At 39.0% G+C, this 16,960-nt stretch overlaps 1 protein-coding gene across 5 annotated transcripts in view; it reads left to right on the forward strand.

Annotated features, from left to right (window-relative positions):
• Window positions 1–16,960, forward strand: part of DOP1A (DOP1 leucine zipper like protein A) — a 114,730-nt gene that overhangs the window by 71,019 nt on the left and 26,751 nt on the right. For all 5 annotated transcript variants that reach the window (XR_011258760.1, XR_011258759.1, XR_011258758.1 and 2 more), the window contains exons 14-22: window positions 1,035–1,656; window positions 2,319–2,593; window positions 3,633–3,785; window positions 5,712–5,812; window positions 7,531–7,790; window positions 9,372–11,361; window positions 12,486–12,597; window positions 12,705–12,887; window positions 14,766–14,891. Coding sequence is in view for 2 of the 5 variants with exons in the window: in XM_069598970.1 (XP_069455071.1) it covers window positions 1,035–1,656; window positions 2,319–2,593; window positions 3,633–3,785; window positions 5,712–5,812; window positions 7,531–7,790; window positions 9,372–11,361; window positions 12,486–12,597; window positions 12,705–12,887; window positions 14,766–14,891 (3,822 nt within the window). In the remaining 3 variants the exon portion in view is untranslated. The remainder of the gene's footprint in view (window positions 1–1,034; window positions 1,657–2,318; window positions 2,594–3,632; window positions 3,786–5,711; window positions 5,813–7,530; window positions 7,791–9,371; window positions 11,362–12,485; window positions 12,598–12,704; window positions 12,888–14,765; window positions 14,892–16,960) is intronic.

Here is a 16,960-nt window from a genome sequence, read left to right on the forward strand (position 1 = left end):
CCTTGACCACTGTACTGGAATGGATGTAGGGAAAGTGGGGAGGAGTGGTGGATAAGGTAGCAAGAAGCGCCCTTGGCTGTCTGCCTTCCTGGTTGGATGAACAGTTGTGTCACTCACTGAGGCAAAGAACTCTGGGTGAGGCCCAGCTTTGTGGCAGCATTTAGAGTGTATATCTTCAGGGGTCATCCGTTAGATCACTTTTTAGTCATCTTATTCAGTGCTCTGGCACAGTTGCCCAAGGAGTTCATGATGTGTACGGCTTTTGTTTACTCACTAAACCAGAAAATAGGCCTGATGGTTATACTTATCCCATCTCTACAGAGAAGGAGCAGTCGGTCTGTTCTAGCTCTATTCTACTTCAGTAGTGGGTTTGTTTTTTGTTTGTGTTGTGATTAGTTATCTCTTCTAGATTATAAATAATTCCTTTCATTGCTAGTACCTAATGTGGCAAATAGTATGGGTTCAATAACTGTTACTTGAAAGAGTGTAAGATTAATGGGAAACATTGAAACAGAACTTTTACATACTTCAGACAGGTTTCACTTTCATATGGTCCTGAATAGTAGACCTCGTAGATTTTATTTCTAGTTCTTAAAATGTAATTTTTTCAACCTTGCATGTCTCATTTCCATGCATTATTTAGATGTTAGGAAAGTGATTTCATGAAGTAGATTGAATAAATTGTTAGGAGTTTGAAACAAGGATATAGATCTTAGAGAGTTTCACAAATACATATTTTGCCCTCAAGACCCTAAGCTTAAGTTATGCATATAACAAATAATAAATATTTCTTGAAAGACTTTATATTAATATATTAATTAGAACTCTCTCAGTATTTCCTGTTATCATAGGTACATGAATCAATTGTAGAAACTGTTTTAAGAGTTAACCAGATATATAGATTAAATTGTGAAATGTGAGTTGTCAATAAGTCTAATCCATAGCTGACTTCTTTCAAAATGTGACTATTTAATTTTAATTTCTAGTATATACATGTAGCTACTCAGCCTCCTGCTCTTTTTACTGACTACCAGGTCTCATCAGTTTCTCTTGAAAATCCTACCGAAGTGTTCGAAGATGGAGAAAATCCACCCAGTAGTCGCTCGTCAGAGAGTGGGTTCACTGAGTTCATACAGTATCAAGCGGACCGAACTGACGACATTGACAGAGAGCTGAGTGAGGGGCAGGGAGCAGCTGCCATCCCGATTGGGAGCACATCCTCTGAAACAGAAACTGCCTCCACGGTGGGGTCTGAAGAAACGATCATCCAGCCCCCTTCCATAATCGCTCAGGGGGCAGCACCCCGAAGTGGGAAGACCGCCCAGAAAACCGCAATGCAGTGCTGCTTGGAGTATGTCCAGCAGTTTCTCACCAGACTCATCAACCTCTACATCATCCAGAGCAGCGCCTTCTCTCAGGCTTTGACGCCAGAGCATCAAGGGGATCTCAGTGGAGAGCAGGGGGAGATTTCGAACTGGGACAGGGATTCCCAGGGGGACGTAAAAGAGAGAAATATAAGTAAACAAAAAACCTCAAAAGAATACCTCTCTGCCTTCCTCGCTGCCTGTCAGCTCTTCCTGGAGTGCTCCAGCTTCCCAGTTTACATTGCTGAGGGGAACCATACCTCAGACTTACGTTCTGAGAAGTCAGACACTGGTAAGGTTGTCTCTGTTTTATTTATTTAAAAATATCTTCTATAGCATGCTTCCCACCCACTCACCCTTTAGTTTAAGGAATGCTCAGATATTAAAACTGGGATTTACTTTCTTTTTTTAGCCAGTTAATTTTTAACAGTGTTGCTTTAATTTGTAAGTTTTTTGAAACAAAATACTGTCATTTTGAGGAGATTGATATGTTGGAGAATTTTGTGATCTTGATATCTCACAGTTTGTTGGTGAGCAAGCAGACGCTGAGGAGGAAATTAACTCCTTTCTCTGGAGAAAATTAGTATAACATTCAGATCTGCTGATTTCCTTTATTATGACTAGCATCATATAAATTTACATTCCTTTAAATTTATGTATAACACACAGGTCAGTGAGCTGTGTAATATTTGTTGATTAATAAACTTTTTTAGGACAGAAAATGGATTGTTGACTTGGCATAAGAAAAATACATATTAAAAAAATTATGAAATTCCTGTTGCTGCTTTATTTTCTTGAAGATCTAGTGTATGTGAGAAACCATGGTTTTGTTCACAGAGCAAGGCCTAAGTTCTTAGATCTAAGTGCTTTGTTTTTAGAAATTAACTTGGAAGACAGATTATGCATGAAAGGTTCACTCTGACGGACTGTGTTGGCTTGCGGCTTCCCTTTCAGACTGGGAGCACGTGCAGCCTCCACTGTGGCTCCAGACGCTGATGAGCGCTTGCAGCCAAGCCAGTGATTTCAGTGTGCAGAGTGTTGCCATTTCGCTAGTGATGGACCTGGTGGGACTGACGCAGTCTGTGGCCGTGGTCACTGGGGAAAACATCAACAGTGCGGAGCCTGCCCAGCCCTTGAGTCCGAACCAGGGACGAGTAGCTGTGGTGATTAGACCTCCTCTCACGCCAGGCAATCTGAGATACATAGCTGAGAAGACGGAATTTTTCAAGGTAAGTTCTGAGAACTACAAGCATGACTAAGACGACACTCGACCTGATTTGCTTAGCAGAGATTTCAGAGATGACAGTCAGCTTAACTGAACACCTGTTAACATCATACTGTAAGGAAAAGATACCATATACCGTATTTGATCAGTACTGCTTGGCCAGTCCTGTCCTCAGTTTTGTGAGGAGGCAAAAAGAAGGAGAGGAGTATTGGGGTAAAAAGGAAAGTTCATTTATACTGAAAAATACGTTTCCAGATGAAGTGGCTGTAACACTTTTGCTTTTCATAGAGTATAACCTCAGGTCTCCAAAATACCAGAAAAAGTTTTCCAACCCTAAATTGTCTGATGATCATCTGTGATACATGCATATCCTTTGATTTGTTTCACAGCAGCATATATGATATCCTTGGCATAGAAAGAACATCAAGTATATTTTGCTTAAGCAGGTAGATTCTTTATATATAAAAAATTTTAATCTTCAAGTCATTGCGTCCCTCAGATAGTCCGTCCAGCTAGGTTAAAGTTGGGTTCTATCCTGTGGTGGTGGCGAACCCTGATGACTGTAATAGATCACCATGTGCTGTGTTAACACATGTGGCACTGAAATACACACAGCCTGTTTTATGTTTTAAGAAGTTTGGATTTTTGAACTATGAATTATATTTCACTTTGCGACATACAACCATAAACATTAAACTTCCTTCAGTGTGGGGTTTACATCCTCTTATAAATAGTGTTTTCTAGCATCACTTTACTAAACGTCACTAAAATAGTGAAATGGGGTCTTCTCTGGGCCCTGTGAAAAGTGCAGACATATCTGGTGTTTAAAGTAAATTTAGTTAAAGGAGTGTCTGTTGTGAGCGATCCTAGAAACCTGGATGACAAGAAGCAAGCAGATGGAAAATCTCATTTCAGTGACATAATGAGTGCTACACCTTCTAGGTCTGGCAGTCAGAGGCTTGTTTGTACCTAGTAGGAAGTGTTTAAAAGTTCTCATTTACAATTGTATAACACTGTGACTTTTACGTCTTTTTTTTTAATAGCATGTAGCTTTAACATTGTGGAACCAGCTGGGAGATGCGACACCTCAGCACCACCAGAAGAGTGTGGAACTGTTCTATCAATTACATAACTTGGTTCCTTCATCCAGCATCTGTGAGGATGTGATAAGCCAGCAGTTAACCCATAAAGATAAGGTACATTCTTCTCTGCTGGTCCTGTGCCCACCCTACCCCCTGCCCCTGTTATACTGAAAGGCAAATTAAGGAAACCCTAGGAAAATTATGGCATCTAGTGTCTGAATAAGATAACTTCATTCAGAATGATTATCATATCTTTAAAATAACTGTGCTCTATTCTTCTTTGAGGAAAGTTCTTTCTAAAAAGTGACAGTAATCTGAAAAATCAAGCAACCCAAATCAAATGCTCGGTTTATTTTGTGATTCAGGAGTGCGGACTGATGATTCAAGTTGTTGCTGGTCTGAGTTCTTGGGTCGTTTAAAGATGTATTCAGTGGTCTCAGTTATGAAACTGGTGGATTCATTTACTAATGTGTGTGAAATGACATTTGTAAGTTACAGAATGCTATTATGTGAGGTTATGGGCTTCCCTGGTGGCTCAGATGGTAGAGAATCTGCCTGTAATGCAGGAGACCTGGGTTCAATCCCTCAGTCAGGAAGATCCCCTGGAGAAGAGAATGGCTATCCACTCCAGTATTCTTGCCTGGACAATTCCATGGACAGAGAATAAATAAGGATTTTGTATCCTATGCCTATGAAGTGTGATTCATAAGTGTCAGTTAAAGATGGCTGAGTTATGAGCAGGCCTGAAAAGCAGCTGTAATGATCAGTCTGACTGACCTGGTCAGGGTAACCCAACGAAGTTTGAGGTCTTCCTGTGTCTGCTGTCTTTTATTAATAGAAAATTTCATTGAACAGCATTTAGAAGTGGATTGCCCTCATTTTAAAAAATTCTAAATGCTAGTGAGTTTGAATAGGTTATATTCCAAAGGCTTTGTGTTGAGTAAATGAAGCATTTGGCAGCAGGGAAGTGGCAAATGGAGTGAAAGAGAAGAATTAAAAGTTTGTTCCAAGAGAAATGTTATGTTCTAGTTCTCCTTCAGTACATTCTTTCAGAATTGTTCAGAAATTTTTAAATAAAGCCTTGTGTTTTAATGTAATAGTTTGTTGTAGTTTAAGTATAAATCTAGGACAAATTATATCCCTGTTTACTTATATCACATTTCTAAGTTCTGAATAAGGATATTGTATATCCATGAAAAAATTAAAGTATCAGTTATTACTTACTTTTTTTATGTGTTTGTATTGGTTGATGTACACATGCAAGCTTCATTGGAAAAGCATGTATTAAGCCAACAGGAAAAGCAAGCATTCCTCTAACCTGCCACAGTTTAGACAGTTGCAGTCTGACTTGGGGGATCTTTTACTTGATGGATTCTACAAATGCCAGAGAAAGACTATACAATTTCTTATAATATTATAATTTCTACTAATGTATTATTATCTAATATCAAATATTGATCATTCTAAATAATTTATTCTTACATTATTTTATCCATTGTTATCACATAATCTTTTCTAGATAATCGCAAAAGTGATGTAATAGTTTTTGTGTAGAAATAGTTTTTTTAAGTCCTTAAATTTTTAATATAATAAACTAGCTTTATAAGTGATGATAAGTTCATTTGGAATTAATATATAATTTCTGGGAGCAAAAGCAAATTATATAGTGCCATAAAATTAGTTTTGACTACTGTGTACTTATATTAAAATGAAGGGGAAAGTGTTTCCTGTAGTCAAGATATATTAACATGCATATTATTAGTTCTTTCCATCCCCTCTTATAATCTAGTAAACTAATCACCTAAACTAAATAATAACTTTTATGGCAGCATGATCCTTTAGGTTTAATATTTCTGTATATATTTAAGTATTTTGTGCATTTCTACTTCCATACAAAAAAATACAGCTTATTTCAGCATGTACTAGAATACTGTGAACACTGAACATAATACTATCTTACATAGCAACTTTTTTTTTGCTTACTAAAAATCACTCAGTATATTCATAGACAATAATATCATCTCCCATGTTTGTCCTCAGAAAATAAGGATGGAAGCACATGCAAAGTTTGCAGTTCTTTGGCATCTAACGAGGGACCTCCATATAAATAAGTCCTCATCTTTTGCACGGTCTTTCGACAGGTTGGTCATGTTTTATATTCAGGTGTTTTTGAGGGGACATGAAGTAGAAAAGGGTAACTTTTATTGCTTTGCCAGGCAAAAGGGGCCACAGTGGGCTAATGCCCTCAAGATTGTGTGACCCTTATATTCAGGTTTTATAATAAAATATCTTAATGTTTCCTTTCTTGAATGCCCTGGCTAATTTGGCAGGAGTAGGAGAGAGCAATTTGCAGATTTTATAAAGAGAATTTATAATTTTTTTTAGTCTAAGCTGTATTAAAAGGCATGGCATTTTCATTTATCTAACTGATTTTCCCTTTGTATTTCTGGAGCACCCAGTGCCCTTCCTTTCTTTGGGTGACCTCGTCAAGTTCCTCCTATGTGCCAGGCACCATTCTAAGTGTCAGGGATATAGCAACAGATGCAGCCTTCTCGAGTCTATATTCAGTGAAATTTCATATAAACAGTAGAAGGTATAAGTGTTTCTCTAGCAATTATTCCCAGTCTTGCCTGAACCAGACTTAGAATCTACAGTTAAAATACTGGCACTTCTGTGGATCATTTCTGTGGATTCAAAAAATCTACAGTTAGCTGCCTGAGAGTGGTTTTGCTGTTTGTCTGGACTACATAGATGCCTCAGACACCAGAAATAAGATTTGCAGTGACTTCCAAGGAGATGCCATTTATAGGTAGATTTACATACATCACGGGCTCACCAGCAAGTCTCATCAAGGCAGCCCCAAATCTAACTGTGCTTGAAGCTCCACTCAGCATCAGATGCGTGTTCTTCTGGATGTTATCTCAGCTGGTATAAAGCAGCATCACCATTCTCTAATGGTCTGCTACTGAACCCCTCTAGTAAACTGGGCCCTGGGACTGGGTACTTCACAAGTACCAGCTCTTAATTCAGTAACCACCTGTTCTCATCATGACAGTGAAGTTAAGTGATTTGCCCAAGATCATCATACATGAGATAAAGCAGACGACCCAGATTTATCTTTGGTTTTCTGATCCCAAACCATACCTCCACACCTTTCACAGAAGGTCTTTCCTTGAATTAAGCACATGGCTTCAACTAATAAAGAGAATGAGTGCAAAGGAGCACAGAGCAACATGGAAATAGTGTTGACTTGCAGAGGGCTCCGTATTTAGTGATACAAACAGTAATGTGGTACTAAAACAGACTAATTCTCAAGTTTTTCTCTTCTGTTTTTTAGTATTTATCTTATAGAAATAATGTATGCTTGTGAAATTTCAAAAAATACAAGTGTTTGAGAAAAGAGAGAGGACTATTTTCTCCTTTCTCACTCTATCTTTTTGGTTTCCCTGATGGCTCAGATGGTAAAAGCGTCTGCCTGCAATGCGGGGGAGACCCAGGTTCGATCCCTGGGTTGGGAAGATCCCCTGGAGAAGGAAATGGCAACCCACTCCAGTACTCTTGCCTGGAAAGTCCCATGGACAGAGGACCCTGGTAGGCTACAGTTCATGGGATCACAAAGAGTCGGACATGACTGAGTAACTTCAGTTTCTTTTTCTTTATTTCATTGTATCTACTGAGACTGGGGATTAAGGTTATTAAAATGCTGTAGTCAAAAGTTATTCTGAAATATAACTGCTTTAAAATAGTTAATTCAACGTAAGAAATACAACTTAGAGTAATGTTAATTTTTTAAAAATTAGAGTATTAAAACTAAAGTAAGTATTCTGTTCTTTGTTTTAATCACTGGTGTTTATTGTAGGTCACTGTTCATCATGCTAGATAGCCTTAACAGTCTCGATGGTTCCACCAGCTCTGTGGGACAAGCCTGGCTGAACCAAGTTCTGCAAAGACATGATATCGCGAGAGTTTTAGAACCACTGCTATTGCTCCTACTGCATCCCAAAACTCAGAGGGTTTCAGTGCAGCGAGTGCAAGCAGAACGTTACTGGAATAAGGCTCCCTGTTTTCCTGGAGAAGAGAGTGACAAGCATTTCATGCAGAACTTTTCCTGCAATAATGGTGAATATCACGTGGAAGTAGACCACCTTTATTTAGAATTAAATTAATAAATAAAGAGAGGGGCGAACACACAGCAGTGATTGTCAAGAGAACCAACCGTGAGAATCTCTCCGTGGGCTGCTTTTCTTCCCCTCTGCGTGCAGTAGCGCTGCTTGCATGCGTCAGTTCGCACCTCATCACTGACCATCTTAGAGGACTTGGATCTCTGTTATCAGCTGACTCTCTCAGGGGAGGCATTAGCATAGCTCTGGTCAGAAGCATTCTTCAGCATTAGCAAATAACCTGTAGACTTTACAGTCCTGGTCCTGCAGGGTTCTGTAGATACTCCACTGGGAATCTATAGTAAGCTTTCAGTGCACATTTCTATTTCAGGTGTCATTTCCCTCGTCTGTAAAATGAGGGTGACTATGCCCAGCTCTCAGAACTTCATGGCGAGCATTAGGTGTGGTCATGTTAGTGACATGCTTAGTGCAGTGACTGGCATGTAAGTGTTTGATAAATGTCCACTGTTACGATTAATATTTGATAAATATTTGCTATTACTGTTAATAGAATACTATTACTAATAACAGAAATTAATAGACATTCACAAATTGTCAAATGATACCCTCTATAATACACCAATAATGGCCCCTTAGATTATTGTACATTACGGACAAAAGAATCAATTTCATTTATCTCTCCTGTAAAATAATCCTGTAAGGTCAGTAATGAAAAGGTCATGTTGCCGATGAGGCTGTGGCTTTCTCAGAGTCTCACAGCTGGTAGGTGGTGAAGTTAGCACGGAACTGGGCTCCTGCTTCATGTTGAGTGTGTTTCTGCAGAGCCTTGGTTCCTTTCCTTTCCACAGCTTCCCCTGACCTCTTAAGAACATGTTCTGCTCTGCTTATCTGCCAGCACTTCTTTGCATTAACACTTTGCCTGCAGTAGTTCCTGCCTGTCTGCTGAATTCTCACCTCTCTGAGATCTTTCTCAGACTTCATCTGTGGTGTCATGAAGCTTTCCCTGAATTTGAAGCTTCTGATTTTGCACTTCTTGCATGGAACTAAGCCTTCCACCCTCTCTGAAGAAAAGCTCCCCTAAAAGCACAGAAATGGGTATTTGTGATCCCCTACTCGTTTTAAAACTTCTCAGAGTAAAGAGTGATGTTTTGTTCTTTTCTCACGCTCTTCTCCTCTTTTAGGGCCTTACTCAATCTAGATAATTTATAAATGCTTGTTGAATTTTTTTAAAATCAAGGAGATTATGTATTTATATATTAACTATATACTGAACTATTTTAAAAGAATGTCGTATTTGAGGATAAGGGCAACGTTTTATGTTTTCTCTCTGTTAAATGTGCTGTTTTGTTTAATTCAGTTGAGTAATAGCCCTTCTAATGTTGAGTTGTCTTTATTAAATTCTAGCTAATAGTCATCTGCATAATTTTCTGAACTTAAAAGGTCTAACATATTAATAAACATTCTAATAGAAAAATATAAGTAAGTAATGAAAGTAATGATTCAAAAATCTTGTTCAGTTTACATTTCAATTATTTTAATGTATTTTGTATTGTTTTTCTTTATTCTCTTTCTTTGCCAGTAAGCCAAGTACAACTCATGGCATCAAAAGGAAATGGTGAAAAGACACTTACCATGGACGAAATGGAGAACTTCAGCCTTACTGTTAATCCTCTAAGTGACAGACTGTCCCTCCTCAGTACCAGCAGTGAGACAATCCCTATGGTTGTGTCTGATTTCGATCTGCCAGACCAACAGATCGAAATACTTCAGAGGTCTGACTCGGGGTGTTCTCAGTCCTCTGCTGGGGACAACTTGAGTTATGAAGCCGATCCTGAGAGTGTGACTGCGCAAGATGACTCCCAGGCGCCCAGCGCAGGCTCCCCAGATGATGATGTTCAGCAGGTGGTCTTTGACCTGATCTGTAAAGTTGTCAGTGGCCTCGAAGCGGAATCTGCATCAGTGCCATCTCAGTCAGAAATGGAAGGGCTGCCCCCGAAGGACAGTGATGTGGATCCAGGCGAGGAGGTGACTAGCAATGAAGATCAGCCTGCTCAGCAGAGCCAGAGTGCTTTGCTGAATAACGACGGTTCGCAGTTTCTGTCTGTGTCTGCAGAGGGAAGCTGTGAGTGTATGCCAAATGGAATTTCCAGAAACAGCTCCTCACCTTGTATTTCAGGAACCGCACAGACTTTCCACGACTCTTCTGTTGCTTCTACAGAAACCAGATGTCGACAGAGAAGTCACAGTAGCATTCAGTTCAGCTTCAAAGAAAAATTATCAGAAAAAGTCTCCGAGCAAGAAACAATTGTTAAGGAGTCAGGTAAACAACCAGGAGCAAAACCGAAAGTAAAACTTGCCAGAAAAAAGGATGATGACAAGAAGAAAACTTCAAACGAAAAACCCAAGCAGACCAGTGTTTTCTTCAGTGACGGTCTGGATTTAGAGAACTGGTACAGCTGTGGCGAGGGAGAAATTTCTGAAATTGAGAGTGACATGGGTTCTCCAGGATCACGAAAATCTCCCAATTTCAACATCCATCCTCTCTACCAACACGTGCTCCTGTACCTCCAGTTGTACGATTCATCCAGGACTCTGTATGCTTTTTCTGCCATCAAGGCCGTCTTGAAGACCAACCCCATTGCTTTTGTAAATGCCATTTCAACCACTAGTGTAAATAACGCATACACGCCTCAGTTGTCTCTGCTTCAGAATCTTTTGGCCAGACACCGGATTTCCGTTATGGGAAAAGATTTTTACAGTCACATTCCAGTGGACTCAAATCATAACTTCCGGAGTTCTATGTACATAGAAATCCTTATTTCTCTCTGTTTGTATTATATGCGTAGCCACTACCCGACTCATGTCAAGGTTTCAGCACAAGATTTAATGGGCAATCGAAACATGCAGATGATGAGCATCGAAATTTTGACCCTCCTCTTCACCGAGCTGGCAAAAGTCATAGAAAGCTCAGCAAAAGGTTTCCCTAGCTTTATCTCTGATATGTTATCTAAGTGCAAAGTTCAGAAAGTGATTCTTCACTGTTTGCTGTCGTCTATCTTTAGTGCACAGAAATGGCACAGTGAAAAGTTGGCAGGTAAGAACATGATTGCTGTGGAAGAAGGCTTCTCAGAGGACAGCCTGATCAATTTCTCCGAAGATGAATTTGACAATGGCAGCACACTCCAGTCACAACTTCTCAAAGTGCTGCAGAGGCTCATTGTTCTCGAACACAGGGTAATGACTATCCCTGAAGAGAATGAAACAGGTTTTGACTTTGTGGTCTCTGATCTGGAGCACATCAGTCCCCATCAGCCCATGACTTCTCTTCAGTATTTGCATGCCCAGCCAATCACTTCTCAAGGCATGTTCCTCTGTGCGGTGATACGAGCTTTACATCAACACTGTGCCTGTAAGATGCACCCGCAGTGGATTGGTTTAATCACATCTACTTTGCCTTACATGGGAAAAGTTCTCCAGAGAGTGGTTGTCTCTGTGACGCTACAGCTTTGTAGAAATTTAGATAATTTAATTCAACAGTACAAATATGAAACAGGGTTATCTGATAGTAGGTAAGAATTGATTTTTAATTTTGTCATTATTGGCATTTTTTACATATATGACCACTTCATCATCTAGAAAGTCGGTTGCAATTTGGGTAAATAAATTAGAGGTTATTGTTAGGTTACACATAGTATGTTATTTTCATAAAGAAGAAAATTGAGGAAGAGTATCCATAAAAGAATCAAGAATGGAAAACAGAAGGGATAGATAAACAGGACTTTTTTCCTCCATAGAGCTGAAATTAATTTTGATGCTCTTCTTGACTGAGCTGGCAAAAGTAGCAGAAAGCTTTGCAAAGGGTTTCCTTGGTTTATCTGATACATTGATCTAAGTGCAAGTTGCTGCTGCTGCTAAGTGGCTTCAGTCGTGTCCGACTCTGTGCAACCCCATAGACGGCAGCCCACTAGGCTCCCCCGTCCCTGGGATTCTCCAGGCAAGAACACTGGAGTGGGTTGCCATTTCCTTCTCCAGTGCATGAAAGTGAAAAGTGAAAGTGAAGTCGCTCAGTCGTGTCCAACTCTTCGTGACCCCATGGACTGCAGCCTTCCAGGCTCCTCCATCCATGGGATTTTCCAGGCAAGAGTACTGGAGTGGGGTGCCATTGCCTTCTCCGAAGTGCAAGTTAATGTCACACTAAAATTAATTTAGAATTATGAATACTTTTCCCATCTGATTTTATTTCTTGTTTTGAATTTTCATTGTCTGGTGTCAAATTTTATCTGTATCCCCAGGCCATATTCAAAATTAATCTGTCAAAACTTATCCGAGTGTTTAATACACTAGTGTCTGGTTTATCTCCTGTGTGAGCTCAGGTACTGGATATAAGAAAACTGGCTGTATCCTTTAATACTGATAGGCCTGCCATTACGTGGTTGTCAGAAATTTGCTGGCTGTATTTATTTATTTTGTTTAGAATTTGTTATCCCCAAAGAACTTTAGTACATTTAATGTGTCACAGTTATTTTATTAGATGAGGATATAAAAGCTCCTAATTTATTTATTTAGTCATTTATTGATATAATATTTATTGAGCCCTTACTGTGTGCTTAGCACATGCTGGACATTTCTTATTGATGAAACACGAACTTCTTGTTCACAGAACTTGTGTTCACATGGATACATTTTCTTTCAGGCCTCTGTGGATGGCATCAATTATCCCACCAGATATGATTCTTACCCTTTTGGAAGGGATCACAGCCATTATCCACTACTGTTTGTTGGATCCTACTACACAATATCACCAAGTGAGACTGCACAAATATTTGACTGGTTTTTAAAGACTGTGAGGCCTAATAGGTCCCCATTTGTAAACCTCAGTAAATGATGTTTCTTTTTCCCCTGACTTTGATAGCTTTTGGTCAACGTAGATCACAAACACCTGTTTGAAGCCCGCAGTGGAATCCTCTCGATCCTCCACATGATCATGTCCTCAGTGACACTGCTTTGGAGCGTGCTGCATCAGGCTGATTCTTCGGAAAAAACGACCATTGCTGCGTCTGCCTCCGTTACCACTATTAACCTTGGAGCCACAAAGGTAAGATAAGTCACACTTCACCCTTGGAGCTCAAGAGTCTATTTGACAACTCTCCTAGAGATTATGTTCCAAATTTGTGAATAATTTGAGTAGTATTTATGATACTCTGTGTGGATTGTGTAATTAGTTATCAAGTAATTTTAACTATTTTCTTGAAACGACATTAAAAAAAAATCATACTTTTTAAGCATATGTAATACATTTTTTCTTTTAGTAAATTTAAAGCGCTCTAGTACTCTCACCACAATCTAGTGTTTCAACATAGCCATCACCACAAAAAGATTCTTCATGCCCATCTGCAGGCACTTGGTTCCCATTCCTAACTACCATCAACCCTTAATCTGGTTTCTCTGTATATCAATTTGCTTTTTCAGGCCATTTCCTGTAAAAAAGAAATAATACATTATTTGATCTTTTCTGTCTGACTTCTTTCATGTGACATAATATTTTTGAGATTCAGTCATACATGTTATAACTTTATCCCTTTTTTAGAACATTTCAAGCTGACATTTTAATGTGCAAATCTCTCCTGGAAAATAGTTTAGCAATATGTACAGAGAACTTTAAGTTACATAGTTTTTGACCTAGTAATCTTCTTTACTAATGAATTCTAAAGTAGTCAAAATTATGTAAATATGTATAATATTTATTACAGCCTAATTTATAATAGATACTATGGGCTTCCCTCTAGCCCAGTCAGGAAAGAATCTGCATGCAATGCAGGAGACCCAGGTTCAATCCCTGGGTCGGGAAGATCTCCTGGGGAAGGAAATGGCAACCCACTCCAGTATTCTTGCCTGGGGAATCCCAGGGACAGAGAAGCCTGGCAGGCTACACTCCATGGGGTCACAAGAGTCAGACAAGACTTAGCGACTGAGCCACCACCACCATAGCCTTATTTAATGGCAAGAAAAAAGAGATCCTGACCAATAAGGGAATGGTTAAGTAAATTATTTACTCGGTGTTACATTATGTCGCCACTAATAATCATGGTTTTGAAGAATTCTTAGTCGATGTAAAGTGCTTAAAAGTTTAGTAAAAGGAATTTTACATAATTGAACAAATATTGTGTTTCTAATTATATTAAAAAATAATTTGCAGAAGAAGGAATAAAGAAAATTCATGAGCTAATAGTGATTATCTCAGGATGATGAAGTTAATGGTTGATTCAAAAATTATTTTTCTTCTTATACTTTCAGATATTTCCCAAAGTTTCTTCTTCATATTTAGCGGGAAATTATGTGAATGTTTAAAAGCATTTTGCTATGGCCAGTCATCAAATTGATATCCCTCAATTACCTAATCTTACTCCAGATCTGACTTCCTAGACTTGGGAGGCATGGGAGCACACCTGGCACTGTGGAGGAAGGCTAGAAATCAATAGAAAATCTAAATAAAATGGTGTTTTATTTTAATACTTGGATTAAACTGTTACAGGTTATTTGTTTTCCTTTTGAACTAAAATGACCGTGGTTGCATCTCTTAACATTATTAAACTTTCCTCCACCATTATTAACACGCAGATACCATTATCTACCACTCCAGGATTCTTGGGCTTCCCTGGTAGCTCAGCGGGTGAAGAATCCACCTGCAGTGCGGGAGACCTGGGTTCGATCCCTGGGTTGGGAAGATCCCCTGGAGAAGGGAACGGCTAACCACTCCAGTATTCTGGCCTGGAGAATTGAATGGGCTGTATAGTCCATGGGGTTGCAAAGAGTCGGACACGACTAAGCGACTTTCATTTTACTTCACTATCATGGTTTAGGTGGTAAAACAAACAAGTTCTGTATATTCTTCCAAGAAAAACTAAAAGTACAGTCCAGTTATTAATGCTTTCATAATTTTTAATGTACTTGTGGTTTGCTCAAATTTTTTTAGAACTTGAGGCAGCAGATCCTAGAATTATTGGGGCCCATTTCAATGAATCATGGTGTTCACTTTATGGCTGCCATTGCCTTTGTGTGGAATGAGAGGAGACAGAACAAAGCTCCCACCAGGACCAAGGTATGTGTTAATTTTTTCACTTGGTAAGCATATGGTGAATACATGCTGAGTTTCAATTTTCCATTAGTTGCAATGAGATTAGGGGCTGGGATGGGGTGGGTTGCAGAAAAGTAAGTTTGTCCTCCAGTTTAGATAATAATATATTGCCTAAATTTCTTAAATATAAAAGATACTTTATGTGAAAAAAGAAATGCCTATATTAAAACTGTAGCTGTATAGAAATGGTAATCAGATACAATGTGTTTTTTAAATAATAGTCATTTAAAGCTCATAGCAAGAGTATGGAGAGAAATTTTCTTGATTAGCTTTTCGTTACAATGTGACTGCTTAAATGTAATTCATATATTGTCTTTAGATTATATATGTGGAAATTTTGTTACTTTGTGAGTTTGAAAGCTCAAAAAACTATTCTGTATTGGATATAAATACTGACTCACTAGACTACTAAGGCTGTTAAATAATTTATTCCTATAAGATATGTGATTCGTCTAGCTGAAGGTTTCTAATCTTATTTTTGTGCTGATTTCATATTACATGTATGCTGACACATTTCAAGTAATAAAAAATAAACATTCCGTTTATATGACATTTTGCATGTAAGGATTCAGTAGTAGATATTACATTGGACAGAATTGAGAACTTGGATTATTTAAAGTTAGTTAAGCATATGTGGTTTAACATGGCATATTGAACACATGCATTTTTATCGTCCCTCTTACCAAAAATGAGAGTGAAAAAATTTTAAATAACAAAAACTTGGGAGGGGTGACCACATAAGTGTGGTCATAAATGTCATATGACCACAAGTGTCAAAAAGTTTTGCACGACAAAAAATACATGTCTGAGTTATAACTGACTTAGATATCAATATGCGTTTTCTCTGCTCTACTGATTTGCTGCAAGCAAAGGATCAATCACTGATGTAAATCTATAGACAGTCTGGAAGTAGAAGTATCAGGTACTTCTGAAGGCAAAGAGTTAGGATGGGGCTGAAATCTGGAGGGCTAACTGAAAGTTTATAGTTTCCTTTTCCCAACCCGAGCAGCCACCCACTTCTCTTACCCTACCCCAGCAGGATGCTGGAGTCAAGTTTACTTTGTGAAGAGTTTATGAAAAGAGACTCTTGATCCAAGGGCACAAGGTTCACAGCTCAGTTCATTCGCTCAGTCAGTCTGACTCTGTGACCCCATGGACTGCAGCATGCCAGGCTCCCATCACCAGCTCCCAGAGCTTACTCAAATTCATATCCATCGAGTCGGTGATGCCATCCAACCATCTCATCCTCTGTCGTCCCCTTCTCCTCCCACCTTCAACCCTTCTCAGCATCAGGGTCTTTTGTAGTGAGTCAGTTCTTCACATTAGGTGGCCAAAATATTGGAGTTTCAGCTTCAATATCAGTCCTTCCAATGAATATTCGGGACTGATCTCCTTTAGGATGGACTGGTTGGATCTCCTTGCAGTCCAAGGGACTCTCAACAGTCTTCTCCAACACCACAGTTCAAAAGCATTAATTCTAATTGGCACTCAGCTTTCTTCACAGTCCAACTCTCACATCCATACATGACTACTGTAAAAACCATACCTTTGACTGGATGGACCTTTGTTGGCAAAGTAATGTCTCTACTTTTTTATATTCTGTCTCAGTTGGTCATAGATTTTCTTCCAAGGAGCAAGAGTCTTTTAATTTCATGGCTGCAGTCACCATCTGCAGTGATTTTGGAGCCCAAAAGAATAAAGCCTGTCACTGTTGCCATTGTTTCCCCATCTATGTGCCATGAAGTGACAGGATGGAATGTCGTGATCTTAGTTTTCTGAATGTTGAGTTTTAAGCCACATTTTTCACTCTCCTCTTTCACTTTCATCAAGAGGCTCTTCAGTTCTTCTTCACTTTCTGCCATAAGGGTGGTGTCCTCTGAGTATCTAAGGTTATTGATATTTCTCCCGGCAATCTTGATCCAGCTTGTGCTTGATCCAGCCCAGCATTTTGCATAATGTACTCTGCAAAAAGTTAAATGAGTCAGGTGACAATATGCTGCCTTGACATACTCCTTTCCCAATTTGGAACCAGT

This window comes from Ovis canadensis, chromosome 8 (assembly GCF_042477335.2).
Source record: "Ovis canadensis isolate MfBH-ARS-UI-01 breed Bighorn chromosome 8, ARS-UI_OviCan_v2, whole genome shotgun sequence".
Classification (NCBI taxonomy): Eukaryota; Metazoa; Chordata; class Mammalia; order Artiodactyla; family Bovidae; genus Ovis; species Ovis canadensis.